The 25,114-nt window shown below is 48.9% G+C and overlaps 2 protein-coding genes across 6 annotated transcripts in view; one reads left to right on the top strand and one right to left on the bottom strand.

Moving 5' to 3' along the window:
- The window catches only part of METTL23 (methyltransferase 23, arginine), a 142,584-nt gene extending 120,749 nt beyond the window's left edge, over window positions 1–21,835 (bottom strand). For 2 of the 4 annotated variants that reach the window (XM_078654612.1, XM_078654615.1), the window contains exon 1: window positions 21,105–21,363. In XM_078654612.1, the coding sequence (XP_078510738.1) occupies window positions 21,105–21,203 (99 nt within the window). In that variant the 5' untranslated portion in view covers window positions 21,204–21,363. Of the gene's footprint in view, window positions 1–21,104 lie in introns of all 4 variants that reach the window. The other 2 variants (XM_078654613.1, XM_078654616.1) reach the window with 2 other exon arrangements.
- A 485-nt stretch (window positions 21,836–22,320) lies between these two features.
- Window positions 22,321–25,114, top strand: part of JMJD6 (jumonji domain containing 6, arginine demethylase and lysine hydroxylase) — a 75,376-nt gene continuing 72,582 nt past the window's right edge. For both annotated transcript variants that reach the window (XR_013598847.1, XM_078654611.1), the window contains exons 1-2: window positions 22,321–22,451; window positions 22,718–23,106. Coding sequence is in view for 1 of the 2 variants with exons in the window: in XM_078654611.1 (XP_078510737.1) it covers window positions 22,323–22,451; window positions 22,718–23,106 (518 nt within the window). In the remaining variant the exon portion in view is untranslated. The remainder of the gene's footprint in view (window positions 22,452–22,717; window positions 23,107–25,114) is intronic.

Below are 25,114 nucleotides of genomic sequence, written 5' to 3'. Positions count from 1 at the left end.
TCGAAGCTTCAATTCTGTGTCCAGCAAGTGATCTACTTAGGCCACTTACTGTCCAAGTGGGGTAGGCAGTTGACACCAGACCGTATCCAGTTAATAGTGAGTCTTCCTCAGCCCAAGACACAGAAGGAGGTACGTGCTTTTATCGGCCTTACTTCTTATTGCAGACAATGGATTCCTCAGTATGCATTTCTAGCTAAGCCACTGTTACAGTTAACGACACAGGAGGCAGCCGTATCGACTGTCCTCCTTTGGACATCTGAACATACACTTAGTTTCAATGAGTTAAAGAAAGCTTTATGCCAAGCTCCAGTTCTAGCTACACCGAACTACAGTAAGCCTTTTACACTTTTCGTCACAGAACGCGAAGGTACAGCATTATCTGTTCTCACACAAGATCAAGCAGGACAATACAAGCCCTGTGCTTATTTTTCGAGCACATTAGATCCTGTAGCCCAGGCTCTGCCTGCGTGCCTCAAGTCAGTTGCAGCCACAGCTCTAGCTATCAGACAAAGTGATTCCATAGTATTAGGACATTCCTTGACAGTACAAGTTCCACACTCCGTGGAAGTTCTTTTAAACCGTACCCAGACTCAGCACTTGACAATTGCACGTTTAACAGGTTATGAATTGACACTGTTCCAGCCACACATAGAAATCAGACGCTGCAACGTTCTAAATCCTGCTACACTGTTACCGTCAGTTAATTCGAATCCTGCCACACACGACTGTGTGGAAGTAGTTAGTATTATGACCAAGCCAAGACAAGATCTGACAGATATTCCATTATCAGATCCCGACCTGACACTTTATGTGGATGGTTCATGTATGAGAACAAGTACAGGAGAACTAGTAGCCGCGTATGCAGTGACTACTGACACTGACGTTATAGAAACACACCGTATTGACACCCTGTCTGCTCAAGCAGCAGAGCTAGTTGCTCTGACCCAAGCCTGCATACACGCCAAGAACCTGAAAGTTAATATTTATACAGATTCACGGTACGCATTCGGAGTCGTACACGACTTTGGAGTACTCTGGCAGGAGAGAGGTTTCATGACCTCTCATGGAACCAAGATTCAGCATGGTCTCCTTATTCAAGCTCTGTTAGATGCCATACATTTACCGACATCTATTGCTATCATGAAGTGCAAAGCACATACGAAAGTTACTGACATTGTTTCTCAAGGTAATGATCTAGCAGATCGCATAGCCAAGCTTACAGCACAGACTCCAGACATTCCAGTTAATCCGACACAGACACATACTCCAGATCCGACTACCTGTATGACAGTTAAGGACCCTACTCAAGATGTCATAGATATCCAGTTACATGCTACTCCCGATGAAATCAAGAAATGGTCCGAACAAGGAGGGGTCCAGACAGATCAGGGATGGGTAACGAAGGGTAGAGCCACATGGTTTCTCCCCGACTCTATGGTTCAAGTCATTATCAATACCGCACATAGTCCAGCACATTTAGGAGAAAAAGCTATGTTAGACAGTATCCAGAACATTTGGTTCAACAAGCATTTACGAGCTGCAGCCAAGCAGAAAGTCCGTACCTGTATGATATGTTGCCAGTTTAATCCAGGTAAAAGTGTCCCGGTGGAACAAGGTGGATTCCAGCCCCCTGACCACCCTTTTGAAGTCCTCCAAATGGATTATATTCAGATGGAGCGATGTCGAGGTTTCAAGTATGTCCTTGTAGTTGTATGCGCTTTGTCCAGGTGGACAGAAGCATATCCAGTCCCAGATTACACAGCCACGACCACTGCCAAGCAGTTGGTTCGTGAATTCTTCCCCCGTTATGGACTCCCTAGAGTCGTATATTCTGACAACGGCCAGCCATTCTCATCTGAGCTCATGAAACATGTTTCCCTGTTGTTAGGGTACCAGTGGAAGTTCCATTGTGTACGCCATCCTGAAGCAGCCGGTCTCGTAGAGAGACATAATCAGACCCTGAAAATCCGCATTGCTAAAATATGTAAAGAGAAAGGTGTGGACCGGCTAGTAGCTCTGCCAGTCGCTTTGTTTTACATGCGCATGGTCGCACATTCCAGATCAGGTCTGTCCCCGTATGAGGTCGTATTCGGCCGCCCCCCTAATATGTGGGGTACACCTAGACCCCGAAGTATTACCGATGTTTCAAGTAATATGCTGACAGATTACCTAGCTTCCTTGATGTCTGCCCTACACTCTTGTCGTTCACAGGTTGCCGCCGCATTTCCAGACAATACCGAGGTGGCACCGCATGAGATCGTTCCCGGAAATCTGGTCCTTGTGAGGAACTTTGATCGTTCAAGTCCGCTGGAGCCTCGCTGGAAGGAACCCCGACAGGTCCTCCTGGCCACCCGTACTGCCGTCAAGCTGGAAGGCAGGAAGGGCTGGGTCCACCTGTCTCATGTGAAAAGATTTTACGGACTGAAGCCTGTTTCTAAGAACATTTCCCAGGATTTGAAAGACTGCCAAAGTACTATTCTCAAGGACTGTCCCGCAAAAGACAATGATACTAAACCCTCCCTGTTAGAGAAAACTCCGCAACAGGAGTATAAGAAGAAATTAAGGTCTAGTAAAATAAGTCAGCCAGTTTGATTGTCTAAGTCCTCCTCTAGGTGAAACGGTTAGACCGGTTTCTGACATGTATAAAATAGACCCCCATAGTGAGAGAGTTAGTCAAAACTCAATCCGATGTATCGTTTTTCTAAGTTTCATATTGTTTTCCAGCCTCATGATTACCTGCACAGGTTATGCATTTTATTTGTATTTTCCAGTTTCTCATGTAAATAAGTCTTCTATTGCTACAGTAGAGCACACGTTTAGTGATCTGCCTCCTCATGAACTCTCATATCGTCTTGCTATGCGTAATAATTCCTTTATCCACATGTTACATTATTCACACCAGACCAGCAATGCCACTAATTGTTGGGTGTGTGGTCGACTCCCCCCATTCCAGACACCGAAGGGAGTTCTGCCACTCTTTCCTTATCCATTTTCACATAATGGTTCGTGTGGAGCATGGTCCACGTTAACGTCATCCTCAACAGATATGTCTTTTCTTAACGGTACATGTTTTCCAGACAAGCAAGGTCTTCCCCACAGAACAGGGTTAGATCTAGAAAATGAAGTTTATAATTTAGGTAATTATTCTTCGAATTTCATGGTCCTGAATGTTCAGTCTGATACTACTCCAGACTTACCTGCTATGTCAGTATTACCAGTCAAAGGTGAATTATGTGTCCGAAAGAATGGTTCCGTACATGTAGGCCATAGTGATTGTACTACTATTGTCAAGTATAGTGACAGTGGGAAATCTATTTTCAAAGCTTCACGTCATTCTTATTTTGTTTGTGGTCAGACCGCATATGTTCGTCTGCCCCTCGATTGGGAGGGAACCTGTTACATTGCCTTCCTACTGCCACCAGTTTTTCTAGCCCCACCTGACTATCATAGGAATTCCCACCTAGTACATACTAGACACAAGAGAAACCTCCCGATTGTCGATTATACTGAAACTGCTCTAGAACAATACATAGATATCAATAAAGGTGTCTTTCCCTATTTAGGTACTGTTGTGAATAGTAAACTGATACGTAGATTAACCAGAACCCTTGAAGCAGTAGTGATTGAGACTACTTCTGCTCTAAGTAACTTAACCGAAGAGCAATCCTTTATGAGAATTGTCGTGCTCCAGAATCGTCTCGTCCTTGACGTCATACTGGCCGATAGGGGCGGGGCTTGTAGAGTCATCGGATCTAGTTGCTGCATTTTCATTCCTAATAACGCGCCGTCTGTTTATTCAGCTATAACCAGACTCCATAAAATTGCCCATATGCTACACCAAGATCCAGGCACCTGGACATGGTCCGGTTGGTTCTGGAATATAATTTCTGCCTGGGGATGGAAAGTATTGTCATTTCTGGGTATTGCAGTAGCGATCATATTCAGTTACTGCCTCTGTATACAATGTGGCCCTGCGATTTGTGGCATTTGTGCTACCTCTTGTATTCCTAGCCCCAAGTCCCGTTCTAAATCCAGTTCCAAGAAAATTCGAGACGAGCAAATGATACTGTATGAAATGATAGATGGTATCATGAATATTGATGTTTCCTGATGGAAACGTAGTGACAAGGAGGGAATGTGGAAAAGTAAATTTTGCCATGTTCTGTGTCCCTACGTGTCCCCCATCTTATGTTATGTGTGCATGATTAATATGCATATGTATTCCCCATGTTCGATTAAAGACGCAATTACAGTTGTGTCCATCTCTAGTATGCCAGTTTCCAGTTCTCGTGAAAGCTACGAGTAGTAGGCCTATGTAAAGTTACGTTGCCACGTTTCTCAGTGTGCACGTTATTTCATTGTAAGGTCCCCGTTTCTAGGCCCCAAAAGGGCCCGGACACCAGATTCAGCTCCTGTCTCCTGAGCCCTCGCTGAGGAGCGATACAGCCCCCACCTGTATCCTCGACCCTTCACTTACTTCCTGCCTCACAGTGCCCGGCTCGGCCTGGCTCTGCCTGCTAGTCTGCCAAGAGTATGTTATGATTCTAGTTATCAGTCCAGCCCTCCTTCTCTGCATTCCTAAGCTACTGAATCGCATCAATAGTTTCCGTCATTGTCTAGCCTTTACGTCTCCATGTAAGAGAAATACTGTATTAATGGTCATTTAATATTCTTCATCACGCACTACATGTAGAATAATGCATGCTCCAGTCTTAGAGTCTGTTAGCCTCTCCCCTCCTGACTCTTAGTTTATATCAACATGTTCTCTAAACATTAGATACTAGATAGGGTTTAGGTACATGTCGCCCTGACTCTCCAGACTTCAGTCTCTACTCCTAGCACAGAGTTCATAGCCCCCAGCTTCTCCTAGTAACACGTCATTGTCAGTTCGCGCGCACCATTAGGTTAGAGGTCCCGGCTCCTTAGGTAGCCCCCTCCATGTTTCCGCCCCATTTATGACATATTCTGTTACGTTTACATCACATGTCTATGTATACGCCTCCTGTTACACCTACTTTCACCCTTATCTTTCGCGACTGCTATTGACCACACCCACTGCTCCGCCTACTGTATTCATTGTAATGCAACTGTTTTAGTATATATGCTTGTGTACTGTTATTAAATGCTAGCGCGCTCATCCCAGATCCAGCCCCGGCAGCTGCCGGGCTCTGCCATCCTATTCCTGTGCAGGTTGTCCTGTTCCTGTCCTTTATGCTGTATTAAACCTGCAAACTCCTACTACCTCGAATCTTGACTCTTATTTATTGAGCTATCTGTTATTGCTATGTCCAGTAAAACCTAGATCCGGTATTATTTATTTATATACCACAGGTTGAGGGTGGGTGAGGGTGAGGGGTTGAGGGTGGGGGTGAGTTAGGGTGAGGGGTTGAGGGTGAGTGAGGGTGAGTGAGGGTGGGTGAGGGTGAGTGAGGGTGAGGGTGAGTGAGGGTGAGGGTGAGTGAGGGTGAGGGGTTGAGGGTGAGTGAGGGTGAGTGAGGGTGAGGGGTTGAGGGTGAGTGAGGGTGAGGGGTTGAGGGTGAGTGAGGGTGAGGGTGAGTGAGGGTGAGGGTGAGTGAGGGTGAGGGTGAGTGAGGGTGAGTGAGGGTGAGTGAGGGTGAGTGTGAGTGAGGGTGAGTGAGGGTGAGTGAGGGTGGGTGAGGGTGAGGGTGAGTGAGGGTGTGTGAGGGTGAGGGGTTGAGGGTGAGTGAGGGTGAGGGGTTGAGGGAGGGTGAGGGTGAGTGAGGGTGAGGGTGAGGGGTTGAGGGTGAGTGAGGGTGAGTGAGGGTGAGTGAGGGTGAGTGAGGCTGAGGGTGAGTGAGGGGGAGTGAGGGTGAGTGAGGGTTAGGGGTTGAGGGTGAGTGAGGGTGAGTGAGTGAGTGTGAGGGGTTGAGGGTGAGTGAGGGTGAGGGGTTGAGGGTGAGTGAGGGTGAGGGTGAGGGTTTGAGGGTGAGTGAGGGTGAGGGGTTGAGGGTGAGTGAGGGTGAGGGTGAGGGGTTGAGGGTGAGTGAGGGTGAGGGTGAGTGAGGGGTTGAGGGTGAGTGAGGGTGAGGGTGAGTGAGGGTGAGTGAGGGTGAGTGAGGGTGAGGGTGGGTGAGGGTGAGTGAGGGTGAGGGTGAGTGAGGGTGAGTGAGGGTGAGTGAGGGTGAGTGAGGGTGAGTGAGGGTGAGTGAGGGTGGGTGAGGGTGAGGGTGAGTGAGGGTGAGTGAGGGTGAGGGGTTGAGGGTGCGTGAGGGTGAGGGTGAGTGAGGGTGAGTGAGGGTGAGGGTGAGGGGTTGAGGGTGAGTGAGGGTGAGTGAGGGTGAGTGAGGGTGAGTGAGGGTGAGGGTGAGTGAGGGTGAGTGAGGGTTAGGGGTTGAGGGTGAGTGAGGGTGAGTGAGTGAGTGTGAGGGGTTGAGGGTGGGTGAGGGGTTGAGGGTGAGTGAGGGTGAGGGTGAGGGTTTGAGGGTGAGTGAGGGTGAGGGTGAGTGAGGGTGAGGGGTTGAGGGTGAGTGAGGGTGAGGGTGAGTGAGGGTGAGTGAGGGTGAGGGTGAGTGAGGGTGAGTGAGGGTGAGGGGTTGAGGGTGAGTGAGGTTGAGGGTGAGTGAGGGTGAGGGGTTGAGGGTGAGTGAGGGTGAGTGAGGGTGAGTGAGGGTGAGGGGTTGAGGGTGAGTGAGGGTGAGGGTGAGTGAGGGTGAGTGAGGGTGAGGGGTTGAGGGTGAGGGGGTGAGGGGTTGAGGGTGAGTGAGGGTGAGTGAGGGTGAGTGAGGGTGAGGGTGAGTGAGGGTGAGTGAGGGTGAGTGAGGGTGAGTGAGGGTGAGTGAGGGTTTGAGGTTGAGTGAGGGTGAGGGTGAGTGAGGGTGAGTGAGGGTGAGGGGTTGAGGGTGAGTGAGGGTGAGGGGTTGAGGGTGAGTGAGGGTGAGTGAGGGTGAGGGGTTGAGGGTGAGTGAGGGTGAGTGAGGGTGAGGGGTTGAGGGTGAGTGAGGGTGAGTGAGGGTGAGGGGTTGAGGGTGAGTGAGGGTGAGGGGTTGAGGGTGAGTGAGGGTGAGGGGTTGAGGGTGAGTGAGGGTGAGGGTGAGTGAGGGTGAGGGGTTGAGGGTGAGTGAGGGTGAGTGAGGGTGAGTGAGGGTGAGGGTGAGTGAGGGTGAGGGTGAGTGAGGGTGAGGGGGTGAGTGAGGGTGAGTGAGGGTGAGGGGTTGAGGGTGAGTGAGGGTGAGGTTGAGGGTGAGTGAGGGTGAGGGTGAGGGGTTGAGGGTGAGTGAGGGTGAGGGGTTGAGGGTGAGTGAGGGTGAGGGGTTGAGGGTGAGTGAGGGTGAGTGAGGGTGAGGGTGAGTGAGGGTGAGTGAGGGTGAGTGAGGGTGAGTGAGGGTGAGTGAGGGTGAGTGAGGGTGAGGGTGAGGGGGTTGAGGGTGAGGGGTTGAGGGTGAGTGAGGGTGAGGGGTTGAGGGTGAGTGAGGGTGAGGGGTTGAGGGTGGGTGAGGGTGAGGGGTTGAGGGTGGGGGTGAGTGAGGGTGAGGGGTTGAGGGTGAGTGAGGGTGAGGGTGAGTGAGGGTGAGTGAGGGTGAGGGTGAGTGAGGGTGAGTGAGGGTGAGGGGTTGAGGGTGAGTGAGGGTGAGGGGTTGAGGGTGAGTGAGGGTGATGGGTTGAGGGTGAGTGAGGGTGAGGGTGAGTGAGGGTGAGGGTGAGTGAGGGTGAGTGAGGGTGAGTGAGGGTGAGTGAGGGTGAGGGTGAGTGAGGGTGAGGGTGAGTGAGGGTGGGTGAGGGTGAGTGAGGGTGAGTGAGGGTGAGGGGTTGAGGGTGAGTGAGGGTGAGGGTGAGGGGTTGAGGGAGGGTGAGGGTGAGGGGTTGAGGGTGAGTGAGGGTGAGTGAGGGTGAGGGGTTGAGGGTGAGTGAGGGTGAGGGTGAGTGAGGGTGAGGGTGAGGGTGAGTGAGGGTGAGGGTGAGTGAGGGTGAGTGAGGGTTAGGGGTTGAGGGTGAGTGAGGGTGAGGGTGAGTGAGGGTGAGGGGTTGAGGGTGAGTGAGGGTGAGGGTTTGAGGGTGAGTGAGGGTGAGTGGTTGAGGGTGAGTGAGGGTGAGGGTGAGTGAGGGTGAGTGAGGGTGAGGGGTTGAGGGTGAGTGAGGGTGAGGGTGAGTGAGGGTGAGGGTGAGTGAGGGTGAGGGTGAGTGAGGGGTTGAGGGTGAGGGGTTGAGGGTGAGTGAGGTTGAGGGTGAGTGAGGGTGAGTGAGGGTGAGTGAGGGTGAGGGGTTGAGGGTGAGTGAGGGTGAGGGTGAGTGAGGGTGAGTGAGGGTGAGTGAGGGTGAGTGAGGGTGAGGGGTTGAGGGTGAGGGTTGAGGGTGAGTGAGGGTGAGGGGTTGAGGGTGAGTGAGGGTGAGGGTGAGGGTGAGTGAGGGTGAGGGTGAGGGTGAGTGAGGGTGAGGGTGAGTGAGGGTGAGGGGTTGAGGGTGAGTGAGGGTGAGTGAGGGTGAGTGAGGATGAGGGTGAGGGGTTGAGGGTGAGTGAGGGTGAGGGGTTGAGGGTGAGTGAGGGTGAGTGAGGGTGAGGGGTTGAGGGTGAGTGAGGGTGAGGGTGAGGGGTTGAGGGTGAGTGAGGGTGAGTGAGGGTGAGGGTGAGGGGTTGAGGGTGAGTGAGGGTCAGGGGTTGAGGGTGAGTGAGGGTGAGGGTGAGTGAGGGTGAGTGAGGGTGAGTGAGGGTGAGGGTGAGTGAGGGTGAGTGAGGGTGAGGGTGAGTGAGGGTGAGGGTGAGTGAGGGTGAGGGTGAGGGTGAGTGAGGGTGAGGGTGAGTGAGGGTGAGGGTGAGGGGTTGAGGGTGAGTGAGGGTGAGTGAGGATGAGGGTGAGGGGTTGAGGGTGAGTGAGGGTGAGGGGTTGAGGGTGAGTGAGGGTGAGGGTGAGTGAGGGTGAGGGGTGAGGGTGAGTGAGGGTGAGTGAGGGTGAGGGTGAGGGGTTGAGGGTGAGTGAGGGTGAGTGAGGGTGAGGGTGAGGGGTTGAAGGTGAGTGAGGGTCAGGGGTTGAGGGTGAGTGAGGGTGAGGGTGAGTGAGGGTGAGGGTGAGTGAGGGTGAGGGGTTGAGGGTGAGTGAGGGTGAGGGTGAGTGAGGGTGAGTGAGGGTGGGTGAGGGTGAGTGAGGGTGAGGGGTTGAGGGTGAGTGAGGGTGAGTGAGGGTGAGTGAGGGTGAGGGGTTGAGGGTGAGTGAGGGTGAGGGTGAGTGAGGGTGAGGGTGAGTGAGGGTGAGGGGTTGAGGGTGAGTGAGGGTGAGGGTGAGTGAGGGTGAGGGTGAGGGGTTGAGGGTGAGTGAGGGTGAGGGGTTGAGGGTGGGTGAGGGTGAGTGAGGGTGAGGGGTTGAGGGTGAGGGGTTGAGGGTGAGTGAGGGTGAGGGTGAGGGAGGGTGAGTGAGGGTGAGGGGTTGAGGGTGAGGGTGAGTGAGGGTGAGGGGCTGAGGGAGGGTGAGGGTGAGGGTGAGTGAGGGTGAGGGTGAGGGGTTGAGGGTGAGTGAGGGTGAGGGGTTGAGGGTGAGTGAGGGTGAGTGAGAGTGAGGGTGAGTGAGGGGTTGAGGGTGAGTGAGGGTGAGTGAGAGTGATGGTGAGTGAGGGGTTGAGGGTGAGGGGTTGAGGGTGAGTGAGGGTGAGGGGTTGAGGGTGAGTGAGAGTGAGGGTGAGTGAGGGGTTGAGGGTGAGGGGTTGAGGGTGAGGGGTTGAGGGTGAGTGAGGGTGAGAGTGAGGGGTTGAGGGTGAGTGAGGGTGAGGGTGAGTCATGGTGAGGGTTTGAGGGTGAGTGAGGGTGAGGGTGAGTGAGGGTGAGGGTGAGTGAGGGTGAGTGTGAGGGTGAGTGAGGGTGAGTGAGGGTGGGTGAGGGTGAGTGAGGGTGAGTGAGGGTGAGTGAGGGTGAGTGAGGGTGAGGGTGAGTGAGGGTGAGTAAGGGTGAGGGGTGGGGGTGAGTGAGGGTGAGGGGTTGAGGGTGGGTGAGGGTGAGTGAGGGTGAGGGTGAGTGAATGAGGGTGAGTGAGGGTGAGGGTGAGTGAGGGTGAGGGGTTGAGGGTGAGTGAGGGTGAGTGAGGGTGAGGGGTTGAGGGTGAGTGAGAGTGAGGGTGAGTGAGGGGTTGAGGGTGAGGGGTTGAGGGTGAGTGAGGGTGAGAGTGAGGGGTTGAGGGTGAGTGAGGGTGAGGGTGAGTGAGGGTGAGTGAGGGGTTGAGGGTGAGTGAGGGTGAGTGAGGGGTTGAGGGTGAGTGAGGGTGAGGGTGAGTGAGGGTGAGGGTGAGTGAGGGTGAGTGAGGGTGAGTGAGGGTGAGGGTGAGTGAGGGTGAGTGAGGGTGAGGGGTTGAGGGTGAGGGGTTGAGGGTGAGTGAGGGTGAGTGTGAGGGTGAGTGAGGGTGAGGGTGAGTGAGGGTGAGTGAGGGTGAGGGGTTGAGGGTGAGTGAGGGTGAGGGTGAGTGAGGGTGAGGGGTTGAGGGAGGGTGAGGGTGAGGGTGAGTGAGGGTGAGGGGTTGAGGGTGAGTGAGGGTGAGGGTGAGTGAGGGTGAGGGGTTGAGGGTGAGTGAGGGTGAGTGAGGGTGAGTGAGGGTGAGTGAGGGGTTGAGGGTGAGGGGTTGAGGGTGGGTGAGGGTGAGTGGTTGAGGGTGAGTGAGGGTGAGGGGTTGAGGGTGAGTGAGGGTGAGGGTGAGTGAGGGTTTGAGGGTGAGTGAGGGTGAGGGTGAGTGAGGGTGAGGGTGAGTGAGGGTGAGTGAGGGTGAGTGAGGGTGGGTGAGTGAGGGAGGGTGAGTGAGGGTGAGTGAGGGTGAGGGTGAGTGAGGGTGAGTAAGGGTGAGGGGTTGAGGGTGAGTGAGGGTGAGGGGTTGAGGGTGAGGGTGAGTGAGGGTGAGGGTGAGTGAGGGTGAATGAGGGTGAGTGAGGGTGAGGGTGAGTGAGGGTGAATGAGGGTGAGTGAGGGTGAGGGGTTGAGGGTGAGTGAGGGTGAGGGTGGGTGAGGGTGAGTGAGGGGTTGAGGGTGAGGGTGGGTGAGGGTGAGTGAGGGTGAGGGTGGGTGAGGGTGAGGGTGAGCGAGGGTGAGGGTGAGGGTGAGTGAGGGTGAGGGTGAGTGTGATGGGAGATGTATATGGGCATATAACGAGAAAGCGAAAGTGAAAGAACAGGTGATGTGGAGGACTCAGAGGTAATCAGAACGGGGCCGAACGCAGAGGAGATGGCTTCGAGCTCCAGTACACCACCCTGGCAGCAGGTGTAAGGTGGCTGAAGCAGACAATGCGCATCTTGACGACGGAGAAATCCCATTTCAAAAAGCATCCAGGGCCCTGCATTATAGCTTTGGGCTTTGCTGACAATCACTGATCAGGAAGTCCTTTGCTAACTGGTAACGACCTCTGCTACTGGACGCAGCCTGTGGTGGGCACATTGCTTGTACTGCAGAAAAAGACAGAGTTTAAGCAGCACGTGAGAAGATACCTCGGGCTGCAGGTGGGAGCAAAGTACAGGCCCTGCACCCTCCTCAGTCTGCATGCATGCACGGAGCTTGAATTGCCGTGGCTCTGAGATTTTGGTGGCTTACTGCAAAGTTGCCAGGTTTTGGATGTATGTGCACTGAACACCAGGTTTGTAGAAGTGAGCTTTGATTTAACAAACGAGTGTCTTCTGGGAGTTGTAGTTTTCGTGTGCCAATATGTAAAAAAAAATAGGCTAATCTCCATGCCCGATAACTATCTGTAGTAGAAAATATCAGGAGTAAGAGAGATGGTGATCGGCACAAATGAACGGCTGGTAACCTTATTTGTGGCACAGAACCGTTTGCCACCAAAAAGATTGGCTTTCTGGATAAGAAAGTAAGGTTAGCAATAGGCAAAGAAAAGAGACTGCTAGAGGCACACACAAAAGCCAGCTGCTGCTGTGTGTAGGACCACCGGTGAGCCCAGCCTGCCTTGAGCATGTAAACACACTCCATTCAGCGTCATCGGAGTGCAAAGTTCCCAGATAAACAAGAAAGGAAACAAGACGGAGGGCATTGCTGTGGGGAGGGGGGGAGGAGAAATGCACACGGCGGGCAGGGGAGGGGGCGGAGCGGGGAGAGCGGCATGAGGGTGTGAAGCAGCCGGGGCCTTTGAAGTGAAGCTAAGCTTCACTTCAAAAGGTGTGGGAGGATTGCGGCTGAGGGAACAGACGGCGATTTGGTGATGTGCACGCGCATTTTAGGTCAATGCGCTTGCGCATTGACCTAAAAGCCACGGGCACAGCAGCAAATCGCCACAGTTAGGTAAGCTTTGTTTAAAGCCCTATAGTCTCGCTTCTTTCAATGCGCATGCGCATTGATAGGTCACGAGACCTAAAAAAGAAGTGAAATCGCTCCTCATGGCTAAATTCACTTGAGCAGGAGCTACTATCATTTTGCGACCCGTACCCTGTACGTAGAACTTTATAACATTCACTGCCCAGCCAGGTATCCTAGATACTGTATCTATATTATGCTTGACATACAGTGAATGCCTTGTTTTCTATCATATGCCTTGTATCAACGATAGGATGATTACACTACCATTGTCTATCAGCGATCTTGATGCAATTTACCTTGTTTTTATGTAACTAAGACAATTACCTTGTGAAGCGCTCTGATACCCGCAAGGGTCTGGTTCGCACTGTATACAACTCTCAAAATAAATAAAAATAAAATTGATGATAGAGATAAAATAAAATATTTTTTGTTTCTTGGCATATCCTACGGTGTTTGTTCTGGTCACTAGACAAGAAGAGGGGACCATATGCCGCACACCTCAGTGTTTGGTTTATCTTGGCTGAAGGTAAATACAGACAGACCACTGAAGAAAATATTAAAGGCCGTCTTCTATAGATAGAAGGTAGGGGAATAAAGACAATGCCCCCCCCCCCCCACCTAACATATCACAATGGAATGTATCAAGGGGTGGCAAACAAAATAGCTGCTGTTCAACTGAGGAAGTATGGCAGTTAGGGTCTGTGGTGTTTTTGACATAAGAAAAGCAAGATAAACTTTTATTCAAATGCAAAGGTGTCCTTGTTCTTAAGAATGAGCAAAAGATCACAAGGTTCATTACAGGGTATATCGAACTGCCATGCCTGACTATGTAGCACTTTGTACTTTAATCAATCAATCAAGGGTTGTGAAGCGCACTACTCGCCTGTGAGGGTCTCAAGGCATGGTGGGGGGGGTGGGGGGGGTGAGCAGCTCCGTTGGTCATTCAAAGAGCCAGGTCTTGAGGCCCTTTCTGAACTGGTGCAGTGTCGGGCTTCATCGGATGTGAAGGGGGAGTTCGTTTTAGGTCTTGGCTGTGAGGTAGGAGAAGGATCTATCACCTACTCTGGCCCTATAGATGCAAGGGACCTTGGGTAGGACGAGATCCGCAGAGTGGAGGTTTCTCTTGGGGGGCGTGGAAGGAGATTCATTCATTGAGGTATTGGGATCCGATGTTATGGAGGGTTTTGTAGCGCGTGTGAGCAGTTTGAAGGTTATTCTTCTTTCAACTGGAAGCCAGTAGAGGTCGCTGAGATGTTGGGTGATGTGGTCATATCGTGGGATGTCGAGGGTAAGTCTGGCTGCGGCGTTCTGGACGGTCTTGAGTTTGCGGAGGAGTTTTTTGTTGATTCCGGCGTAGAGGGTGTTTCTGTAGTCCAGTCTGCTGGTGATGAGTGCGTGGGCGACGGTCTTCCGGGAGTCCACTTGAAGAGGGTGTTGAAGCATCTGGAGGTTCATGGTGAGTGAAGAGTCGAGTATAATGCATAGGTTGCAAGCATAGTCCGTTGGGGTGGGTCGGTTTCCGAGGGCCACTAGGTGTTGTTCCATGCGGAGGGGGTGGAGCCGAGGATGAGGACTTCCGTTTTCTCCGAGTATATTCTATTTATTTTATGTGCTGCTTTAAAATGTTATTTTACGTTAAATTTAAAAATGTTTTTATGATTATGCTATTTTGATGATGATGATGATGAGGACGAACAACTTCTTAGGAAAATCCATTGACATTTCATGAATGCGTGAAATATTCCAACCTATTACATAAAGATTGCCCAGGAACACCAGGCTGCATTTTCCACTCTCACCCCTAGATTTACAAGTTGATATGGAAAAGAAAAAAGTAATTTAAGATTGTGTGAGCAGGAGTCCTGTGGAGGTGTCTTGGTGGTTGGTGGGAGAAGACGCAGCTTTTCAGTTGGGTGTGGCCGAAGTTGTGTAGTGCCTTGAATGCGCCTGTGAGGAGTTTGAAATTAGCACGTATCCGGAGACAGTGGAGCGCCATGAGATGTAGTGTGATGTGAGTTTTGTTTGGGAAGCTGAGGATGAGTCTGGTTGCCGAGTTCTGGATGGTTTGTAGTCTTCTAGAGAGTTTCATGGTGATCCTGCCGTAGAGGGTGTTCCTGTAGTCCAACTTGCTGGTGACCAGGGTGGAAGTGACAGTTTTTCTAGTGTTGCTTGGGAGCCATTTGAATCTCTTCCTCAGCATCTGTCTTACTAACAGCTTCTTCATAAAAATCCATTTCAAGCCTTGTCCTTTCAAACTATCCGCAAACAGTTGGTGCTCTTAGAAAGTTCTCAAACTAGTGGTGGCCCTTTTCAGATCAAATGGCATTCAACAGTGGTTTATTCAGATGACAGGTTGATGGGTTATAGATTCAAATCAGAGCGGTGGTGTGATTTCTCCAACATTTAGGTCTTCATCAGTTGCTAGCGTCTCTCTGGGGTCCATCTCAGACTATTCAGTTTCTAGCTTTCCTGATAGACTTAGAAAAGGTTTCTATTTTCCTTTCCAGTTCTAAGAAAGGGCTGATAGAGAAAATTTGCTCTTTATTGAAAGTAGACAGGTTTTCCCTGCAGAGTACAGCCAGGATTATGGGTGTCTTGTTTGTATTCATTTAAGCAATTGTCCTTGCTGCCCCCCCTCCCCCCAACTGTGAGGAATTGTGCTGTATTATATGGTGTGGCTGTGTTACCTCACTTTGGAATACACTCATGTTACTGATTTGGGTCAAGTCAGGAGTGTTTGTTAAACCTTAGCTCAACCCTTTGTTGCTGTGGCTTCAGAGCAGGCAGGCTTAAACAAAGCAACAAGTGAAACACATTAAGAAGTACCAAATAAACAAAATAAGTTGTGGAACACGAAAGAAATCTGACACCATTTTATAAGAATAGATTGCATTTTTGAGCCCAACTAAATACAATTTCACAAGCACCTGCAGCTCTGTCACGTGGTACCGAAGTTTAGTTCTTTGGAGGCCAAATTGATGATGGGTCGCATTGGTAGTGGGGCCATCTCCCAGGTTTATTGCTCACTGTCTTGCTTTACACTCCCAAGTGAACGAAATTCAGCTCTCCCACATAAAGCAAGAAAACAGCTGGCAAGATATTGCAGCACTCACCAAATGAGGCACATTAAGAGACAGTTTTCAGAATAAAGTGTGAGGTATTATTAATGCAAGACACTAACATAAAGGCTTCCCCAGATGTCAAATTAAACAATCAAAACAACATGCAAATGTATATGGGGATATATATATATGTGCAAGCAATAGTAACACACTTACAAGTAATCAAATGCAGCTGTTAAATGCACTTATTTGGCATGCCTTTCCCCTCACGCAGCGGACGCGCCAAAGGCAAGCCCGTCTGCGCCCATCCACGGCCGGCCAGGGCTATACACTATGCCCATTTTTTATCCTATACGGCTTCTGAGTTGAAACACTCACATGGCAACTGGCCTATCAGCACTGACACCATGGCCCAAGCCAACAAAGCAGGGATCCTTACCATAGAGACTCCTTTACAGAGCTCTCTGATCTACCTGAACGACAGGAACCCCCCGCCGTCCACAAGGGCTTACCTGACTAACATCTCTGAGAGTCAGGAAACAGGGACTCTCGTAATTAGCTACTTAAACACCCGCTCTATGGTGAGACATCAGCTCGAAATTTTCCAGCTCATTGATTCTGACAAACCCGACATCCTTCTTCTGTTCGAAACTTGGCTCACTACAGAGTCCGTCTCTGATATCCTTGCAGCAGTTCCCAGTATACTACTATATACTTCAGACCAACAGGCGTATGGGCACGCTCGGGGGAGGGGTTGCATCCACCAAAAACTTTAGCTCACTTCATTAGGGATCACAGGCGTACCCTCGGTCGACAGCCTTATTTTGAAATTCGAATCACCCCAGTTCCCCTTTATCTGTGCCTTATTCTATCGCCCCCCCCCCTCACCATATACCCTTATTCCCCCAACTACTAGGCGAAATGATCTCCCAAGTAGTTATCAACTATGCTAGAATCATTGTAATTGGAGACTTTAATTATTGGCCCTTTGACGCACAGGAGAGCACCAGCTCCATAGAATTTACTAATCTCCTGTCAGGAATGAACTGCTTTCAACATGTGATCAAGGCCACTCATATAAAGGGACATATTCTGGACCAAGTTAGGATTTCCAACTTGGAAATCTCACGACTATCAATTTCCCCATGCACATGGTCAGACCATCACCATATCACATTCACCATGGCCTGTGCCCCCCTAATCAAACCCTCCCTGTTGGGAAATCGCCTGGCCAGAAATTGGAATCGAGCCAACATCGGCTGACCCCACAAACCCCTCCAATTATCGCCCTATTTCCCTTCTACCTTTCCTAGCCAAGATTATGGAGACCCATGTGGCCAGATGCCTCTCTAACTTTATAGAACAATCAGAATACTTGGAGCCTAATCAAGCTGGCTTCCGGCCTGCGCACTCAACGGAATCAGTAATCCTTGCGGTTATGGATACGCTGAGAGCTAATGCTGACACGGGGGCTTCCCAGGCTCTGGTGCTCCTGGATCTGTCAGCCGCGTTTGACGCGGTTGATCACCACATTTTATTGAACTGTGTCAAACAAGCAGGCATAGAAGGCCCTGCTTACAACTGGATCAAGCCCTTTCTTACAGGTAGAACTCAAGCATTACAGCTTGGCACATTCACGGCCCCCAAAGTATCCACCTCTTGTGGGGTACCACAGGGTTCTTCCCTTTCCCCTTTGTTGTTTAATCTCTACCTTAGGCCCCTGATCCACTCACAAAAGGATAGGAAGGTAACCGTCTTTAATTACGCCGACGACCTCCAGCTGGTTTTTTCTTTAGACTCCCCTAATTCTGTTGCGGAATTTAAAACCACTATGCTCCATATCCAACGTTGGATGGACCTTAACCATCTGAAGCTTAACCCGGGCAAGACTGAACTTGTATTGCCCGGGAAAAGTGATATCAGCTGGGGTCCACACTTCTGGCCAAGGTCATATGCCACCCCTTCTCACTCTGTGAAAAGTTTAGGGGTCATCATAAACGCAGATCTCTCTCTTAGAGGCCAAGTGGGTTCAGTGGTATCCAACAGCCTCTTCCAATTGCGAAAAATTAGAAAGATCACTCACCTGCTGACCCATCCAGCCCTTGTTTAGGTGGTGTTAGCACTGGTTCTTTCACGCCTTGATTTTTCCAATGCTCTTTACATGGGCCTGCCACTATGCCTGCTCAATCGTCTTCAAATTGTTCAGAACCAGTCGGCAAGACTCATTTACAAACAGCCGCGATGGCAATCGGCCAGACCTTGTTTGCAAAAACTCCATTGGTTGCCGGTGGAGCAACGGGCTGCATTTAAATCGGGCTGCCTTGCCTTCAAGGCGCTGCATTGCAAGAGCCCCAAGTTCATCAACGACATGGTCACGAAGCATGTCCCCATGCGCAAATTACGTTCCCCCCGCCTACACCTAATGTCCACCTCAGCCATCAAACTCAAGCGACAGGGTGGCTGCAGGTTCTCCTACCTAGCCCTAAAATTTTGGAATTCACTTCCATTGTCAATCAGGAGCTGTGATAATCTACTGGGCTTCAGAAAGGCCTTGAAAACCTGGTTGTTTAAACAAGCTTACTAACAACCTGTACGCAACGCAATCACACAGCAATAGCGCCATGAAACCTTTGGTGACCGTACGCTTTATAAGCTTCTGATAACATAACATAACATTACAAGAAAATATACATCCTCATAATTTGCACATCAAATAGTGGCCACAGTAGTTTTCTTCAAGGGGATTTACTTCAAAATCAAGGCACAAGCCACATACATTTAATATGCTGTGCCACTGATGAACAGTTGCACTCTAGACTCAGAAATTTCAGATGAAAATACTGAATTAAGCAGTAATTGGAGATTGTAGGATGCTTTAGGGCCCACTAAACAGCTCCCTGTCTATTCTGTGAAAATACAATGAAAAATGCAGCAGTGGTTGAGGCGTGCCCAGGTGTGGAGGGAGCTGGTCGCATCAGAGTAGAACTCGGGTTCTGAGCCCCACGGAGACATTTCTCCTGTGATGCAAAGTTCAGGTCCTGGAACAGACACCTACTCTGGGGCACTCTGGACCTCGGAGGCAAAGGCCTGAGGCAGAGGAGTGCTCGTTTGCAGGGCATGGGCAGGGCGGTCACTGGGGCCCTAGGGTCTCACAAGGGAGCCAAGATGGTGGCCCGCTGCAGCCTACACAGGCTCAGTCAGAAGATCAGTGCAGCGCCGGAAAGACACATGAATCGACTCCACCAAAGCAGGAGGCATCAGTGAGGAAACCCGGGGGTGCAGGGAAATTGTCCTAACGGGCATTGGGCACGCAGAGGAGTACGCTATACCGACAGTGCCCAGTCGTCAGCCATACAGGACCGGCATCTGAGGCTGAGGAGAATGGCTCGAGGCCAGAGTGTGGCAGCACAGTCTAGCATCAGAAGGAGACTCAGACCAGGGTTCCCAGTGGCGGACACTTTGGGCTGAAGAGGCGGGGAACCATGCTGGGCCCCTTGCCCTCTGTCAGACTAGGGGAGTAATACCTTATGAGAGCCACGGAGATGGGATTGGTTTAACATATGTCTGCATTTGTTCCGTGGGGCCATGTTCACCTTACTTTGATACCAGAATACTAGTTACTACATAGGATGCAAAGGTTTGCTACTGAAGACAAGGATATTATCACTAAAGTAAAAGAACACACATGTACTGGTTGGCCACCAACTAAGAGTTTAGAAGGAAATGTATACTTGTTCGCTCAGGTTGCCCGAAAACTAGGTGTAGTGAATGACGTTCTGTTCCGTAATTACAAATTTGTTCCATCATGAGCGGTCAGAGATGTCATCCTGAAATTGTGCTGGGGATTTCGGTTCTGAAATCACATGGAACACAACTCTGTTGACCAGGAATGGATAAGGAAGCAGGCTGCTTTTTAAAAAACTGTGACAATGTGCCAATTGAGACTAAAATCGTAAGAATTCTACCACACCCATGCAGGTTTTGCCTCAGCCTCAATCTCCAGGGCAGTAGCTAGCCTCCGATATGGGGGGACCAATCACCAAAATGTGAACACATATGCAATTAAGCACATTAAAATGGCCCTTTATGATCCACAGTGCAAAGGCCTCAGGGAGGTTCAACCACTACCTAGAAGATAGCGTTTGCCTGGCCCATCGAAACAAGTTGCCAATTAAACAGGCCATCAAGGAAAGGTTGTGGTCTTACCGTGTACGTCCCCATTTTGTGACAGGCAACAGTCCATTTAGATTGCTAAGAGGAGGGATACCATCCTCAGATATGTAACTTTGTTGGCTTTTGAACAAATGTCCTAACAAAAACAAGCATTGGCATTGCCAATAGGTCTCGCCTTTGGACCTTATAAGAGATTATTACGGCTATGTCCTTACCGGTATTTAAAGTTGCTGTTTAAGCATTAACAATTCAGCGTCCTTAATTTTAGCTTTTCACGTGACTAAATAATGAAGTAATACTATTATAAAATGTGCTGCATTATGCTGCATAATTCCGAAGGCCTGTCCACACTTATTGAAAGTATGTGGTTAAAATAACCTTGTTCAACTTACTGTTTAGGGCTTTATAGCAGATGAAAAGGGCACATTTTTGGTTTAACATGAAACGTACCCGTGAAAGGGAAGTGCCATTTATTGTGGCGTTCGAGACGGAAACAAGTTGGTGGGGGAATGGAACGGACATTCATTTGTTGGGAAATGATTCCCTCTCCTGGAAAACATGCACACATATTTAATTAGTAAATAAACCTATCTGGGTCTAGAGTGGCCGAAGGTGAACCCAATTATTGGGTTAGAAGCATAAAATAAAGGAATGGTTTAATTAATTTGAACTACTGGTGATTTACCTGGGCACATTTAATCCATCACGTCATAGCCTGTTCTTTCCATTACAGACAAGGGCCCATTCATTAATGATTTTTCATTCATGATTTTTGGATATTGCTAGGAGGGGTGTAGATTGGGACCGTAAATCGCAGTGCAACCGCAGTCATGGTGTGCGATCTTGCTGCAGTACATTTTGATCTAAGAACACAGAAAAAAGTCTACGGAACCACGTTTCAATCTGACCTCTGATTAGCCAACGCAACCTCCCTAATGCCACCAAAACTGTCCATTTGTCATATGTGTGTAATGTTTGACTTAGTTGTGTAATCGTGTGCCAGTGTTACAACAGTGTTGTCAAGTGGCTCATGTTAAGAGAGTGATACTCTGACACTCCTGTTTCTTAGCTGACAACTCTAGCACGCTGGACGGGACTTGAAAGTGTTACCTTTTCTGTTACAAACATTAGCCTACAACTCCCATCATGCTTATTGCTGCTGGATGAAATACCAGGACGGATTGACAGTTAATCTGTGATTTGGGGCACCATGTCAGTCCTCGGTTTATATTTCCCATGGCTGTCAATTTCAAATCCCAGAGGCCTGGCCAGAGTTTCAGGCGTGTGTAATCTATGGATCTATGATGCAGATATCCTGAGAACATGCGAAACACCCAGAAGTGTCTGTTGTCACTTCAAATTGACCGTCAGACTCAAATTCCAGATTACAGCACACAAATCCCAGGATTGACTCATTAACGCCCCCTACACACACACTCCGTGACATGGACGCATCCAACAGCTTGAACTGCAAGCACGGTTGACTTTAGCTTACGACACCCGCAAGCAATAAAGGTTGCACAAACCCTCCCACATCTTTTCCCCACTGATCAATCTTCTCTCGGTCAATATTTATGAACCCCTTTTTTGTTCACGTTCCGAGCTACGGGCATCAGCACAGCCGGTTTGTGAGTACGACGCACCTCTGGGATACACACTCGCAGATCTTCCAGTTCATCCGTGCCCTGCTGAAAAGTGTAGCGGCGCACTGTGCGGACCCTGAGCGCCGCCGTCTCCCCCATTTTTCAGCAAAGTGCCCACGAAATCCAGCTTCTGCTCCTTGTAGCTGGACAGGACAGATATTTTGCCCAATCACTCGCTGCTTTTTGGTTGGGGAATTTAACCGAGCTCATTTTAAAATCAGAAGCAAAGCCAACTTCAGTGGCTAAAGCTGCTTCGAGTGAAGAACTGTTTCATCATGGCTGCCGTTTTGGAGTGATTTTTTTTTTTTTGTCGTCCTGAAAATACGCAAAAGCGAGCTCTTTATGGTTTGTACAATTATTGCACTGCTCTATTTACAGACCCAAACATACGAAAGCTTCGCTGTCTATATATTTCAATTACCGAATTAATAGAAGACGTAAACATTAATATTTAAAGGACCCACTCAAAGGTGGCCGAAACTGGAAATACGCGGTAGCATAGTATTGTTGTCCCTAACATAGCACTCGTAGGGTATGCGTGGAAGGTCAAAAAGAAGGTGGCTATCTGGGAAAAGCGAGATGTGAATTGGAGTGGATACAGTGTAATAATCGTTCAGAATCGTTTCAGAACTATTTAATTTGGAGTCAGTGGGATTGATAATTAATAGTTTCAAAATGCATAGAATTAGCCTGTCTGTCTCTTGCCTTTCGCTGTCCTTTATCCATAGTGCGATCGTCACCTAATAACCATCGTAGAGGGAGGAGGGGGGGGTTGCACTGTTCACAAACTGGACGCATAGAATAGGAATGAATGTCTTACCCAATCCAATATGGCCGAAGCACACGTGCTGTACGTGCCATTCTGTAGGGGTGTTAGTCCTGTTTCCATGTTACGGAATGACGTCACTGAGACTTAGAGACATTGGGCAATGATGTATTAGAACGAGGAACGGTCAGCGGAAGTTTCTGGAAAGAAAAAACGGTTTCGGTAAAATATAGCGACGATAAGTCGACTGGCTTGGTGGTAGAGGACTCGCACCAATCCTTAACTGTGAACCCCGGGGTCGGTGGAGTCACACCCCGGGGAAGCGCGGGGTAAATAGGAAATATCTGCTAGTACAGCGCCCCACCAGCAACCTCAGCCTTTTACTTCGGGAAGAGTAGGGTGTACCATTGTTTTCACTCCTGGATTACTGAGCCACGCCACTGATTCCGGGGATGAACCACAAGACTAAGAAGCGAATACGAGAAGCCAAACGCAGTGCCCGACCAGAACTGCGGGAACCGCAGGACTGGAGCCGACGGGAGTATAGCCGGACTTTCGACCTCAGCCACAGCACAGTGCGGGTAAGGGGTGCCCGGGAGAGGAATAATGTATGTCGACTGCGTTGGCTAAGGGCATCTAAGGCTACTGTACATCAGAAGTTGAGGATTTAAATATGGGTGATCCTAAGCGCACGAGGGCACCTTTGTGTGTGGGTGATGTGAGAGCCGGGCTCTGTGGCTAGAGCGCGTTCCAGAAGTGTTTTTTTTACCACCCGTCTGTCTATTCGCTCTCGAACACCGATGGGCTTTAAGCCATTTAATGAATAACGTTTCTTTAAATTTGACAGGATAATGTGGAGCGTGCCGATTATCTCACCTTGTCCGCTGAAGAGTTTATTGAGCGGTACGAAAAGCCTTACAAACCGGTCGTCTTGGTAAATGCAATCTTAGAATGGGCTGCACAGGAGAAATGGACCATCGAGCGACTAAAGCGCAAGTATCGGAACCAGAAGTTCAAGTGCGGAGAAGACAACGATGGTTACTCCGTCAAGATGAAGATGAAGTACTACATGGAATACATGGAGACCACGCAAGACGACAGCCCACTGTATATCTTCGACAGCAGTTATGGAGAGCACCCCAAGAGAAGGAAGCTTCTGGACGATTATACGATTCCCAAGTACTTCGATGATGACCTATTCCAGTATTCGGGCGAGAAGCGTCGCCCCCCCTATAGGTAGGTTATCGTTTTTATTTATTTTTATTTTAAAAGTTTTATATAGCGCTAACTTGACCCGTAGGTATCAGAGCGCTTTACATACGCACAGTAATCATTAAAATTATTATTTTAATAATTCTTTATTATTCCAAACACATTACAGGATGATAATAGGATTCAAATATTGGGAGTCCGCATACTTTTTCAGTGCTGGGGAGTGCATCATACCCCCCACCGATAAGGGAATCTGCAGATTTGGCAACTGTTTCATGTTTATGATGGAAGCATTTTAAATCGACAGTACAGACGGAATCGGTCAGTAACTTGCCCGTGAGCTGCAGATGCTCTCTCAAATGCTTATACATTCTCGCTATACGTTGCACACACTGTGTCTGGCACTCGGGCCTCCTCATATATTCCTTGGAAAAGCACTCTAGCAAAGAGCCCCCCACTCGAGCTTCTTGGGCATTGCAGTGCCGACCGACGAGGAATATAGCCTGACGAAGCATGCAATTGAGTGCTCTCTTCTAGGAGTCTGTGCCTAGTTCAAGGACAAAAAATATGACAATCTGGCTTAGGATCCTCTAGCTCTGTCTGCTTCTTTCTAACAGCTAAAATAAATCCGAGGTTAATGTTAACTTCTAAATGAGAGCAGGTATTCAGACGTTTGCAAAATATGCACATTTGAAACTTTATACATATAAAAATTAGTTTATAGCATGCCAAACTAATGATTGTAACCCCTATCTTGTTAGCCTTACATGAGGCAGGCATCCAATGTCATTGCAGTATGATTAGACATTCCGAGCATTCCCCACGTTGTCCCTGCTGCTTGGTATGCTGCTACAGTTTGCAGGACAGTCCTTGCCAACATACTGTACATACTGACCCTTGGTTGTGAGCCCATGTTGTTTTGGCCAGTGGGGTCGCGAAGTTTGCGTAGTGATTATATAGATATCGCTTACTAATCAAGTATAAGGCTGTCCATCTACACAGATAGCATCACAGCTTGGATTCATCTTTTCTCTCCCTGGATTTCACCAAGAAGTTTTATTCTTGTAATTTGTTTGCTCTACATCCCCCTCTTTACTGGCCTCTGGGAGCAGAGTGGAATCTTGAACATGTGGTATTCCTGAAGACTTCATTTCATCCCAAAACGCATGTTGAAAATACATAATTCAAGCAACAGTGGTGTTGTAAATTGTATTTAAGTCAAAACACTTATTCTATTTATAAAATGGAAATATGCATAAGAACACTGAAGATTGTTCGAGCGTGAAGTGAAATTATGAAAATATTAAAGACCATTTTTTTAGGTATAAGGAATTGATTTAGTTTGTGTATGGATGTGTGAAAGGTTCAGGATGCATGAGGTATGAATATTTATAGTACTTGTTTCTTTGAAGACTTGTACTGACAGATTGCCTGGTTATATAATACTAACGTTAATGATTTAAAAAACTGTTGATGCATTTGTAGATATTTTTCTAGGAATAATAAAATTATAAATACAAAACTTATAACCCTCTGGGTCGTACAGTATTGTTATTGCATTTATATAGCGCTTACTATCCCATACGAGGCGTCAAAGTGCTTTTTCGGCAAGTAGCACGATACTCCGGAACCCTTAAAGGATTAGTGTTGAATTATTATAGTGAAATATGAAATTAATTTGAGTGGTGGATAGGTTAACCGTTTATTTGGATTCCGAAGGATAGTGGAGAGATAGAAGAGGGAAAAGTTTTCATTTATATAGCGCTAGTTACCCCTGATGGGGTGTTAAAGCGTTTTTTCCGGCGAGTAGCTCGCTACTCTGGAACCCATAAAGGATTAGTGTTTGAATAGTATATCATAAAATCAAACTAACGTTTTTTGTACAGCAAACACGCTGAGCATGCGTATTTGAAGGTGCTCTCATATGTGATAATGAAGAAAATGGTGGCTCAGTGAATTAGGGGTTTGTGGACTGCGTGGCTTCCAACAGAAGTGGACATCCTAATATAGATGTCACAAGTAGTGCTGTAGC

This window comes from Lissotriton helveticus, chromosome 7 (assembly GCF_964261635.1).
Source record: "Lissotriton helveticus chromosome 7, aLisHel1.1, whole genome shotgun sequence".
Lineage (NCBI taxonomy): Eukaryota > Metazoa > Chordata > Amphibia > Caudata > Salamandridae > Lissotriton > Lissotriton helveticus.
The sequence above is the reverse complement of the archived record's forward strand: the minus strand, read 5'-3'. Positions and strand labels throughout refer to the sequence as shown.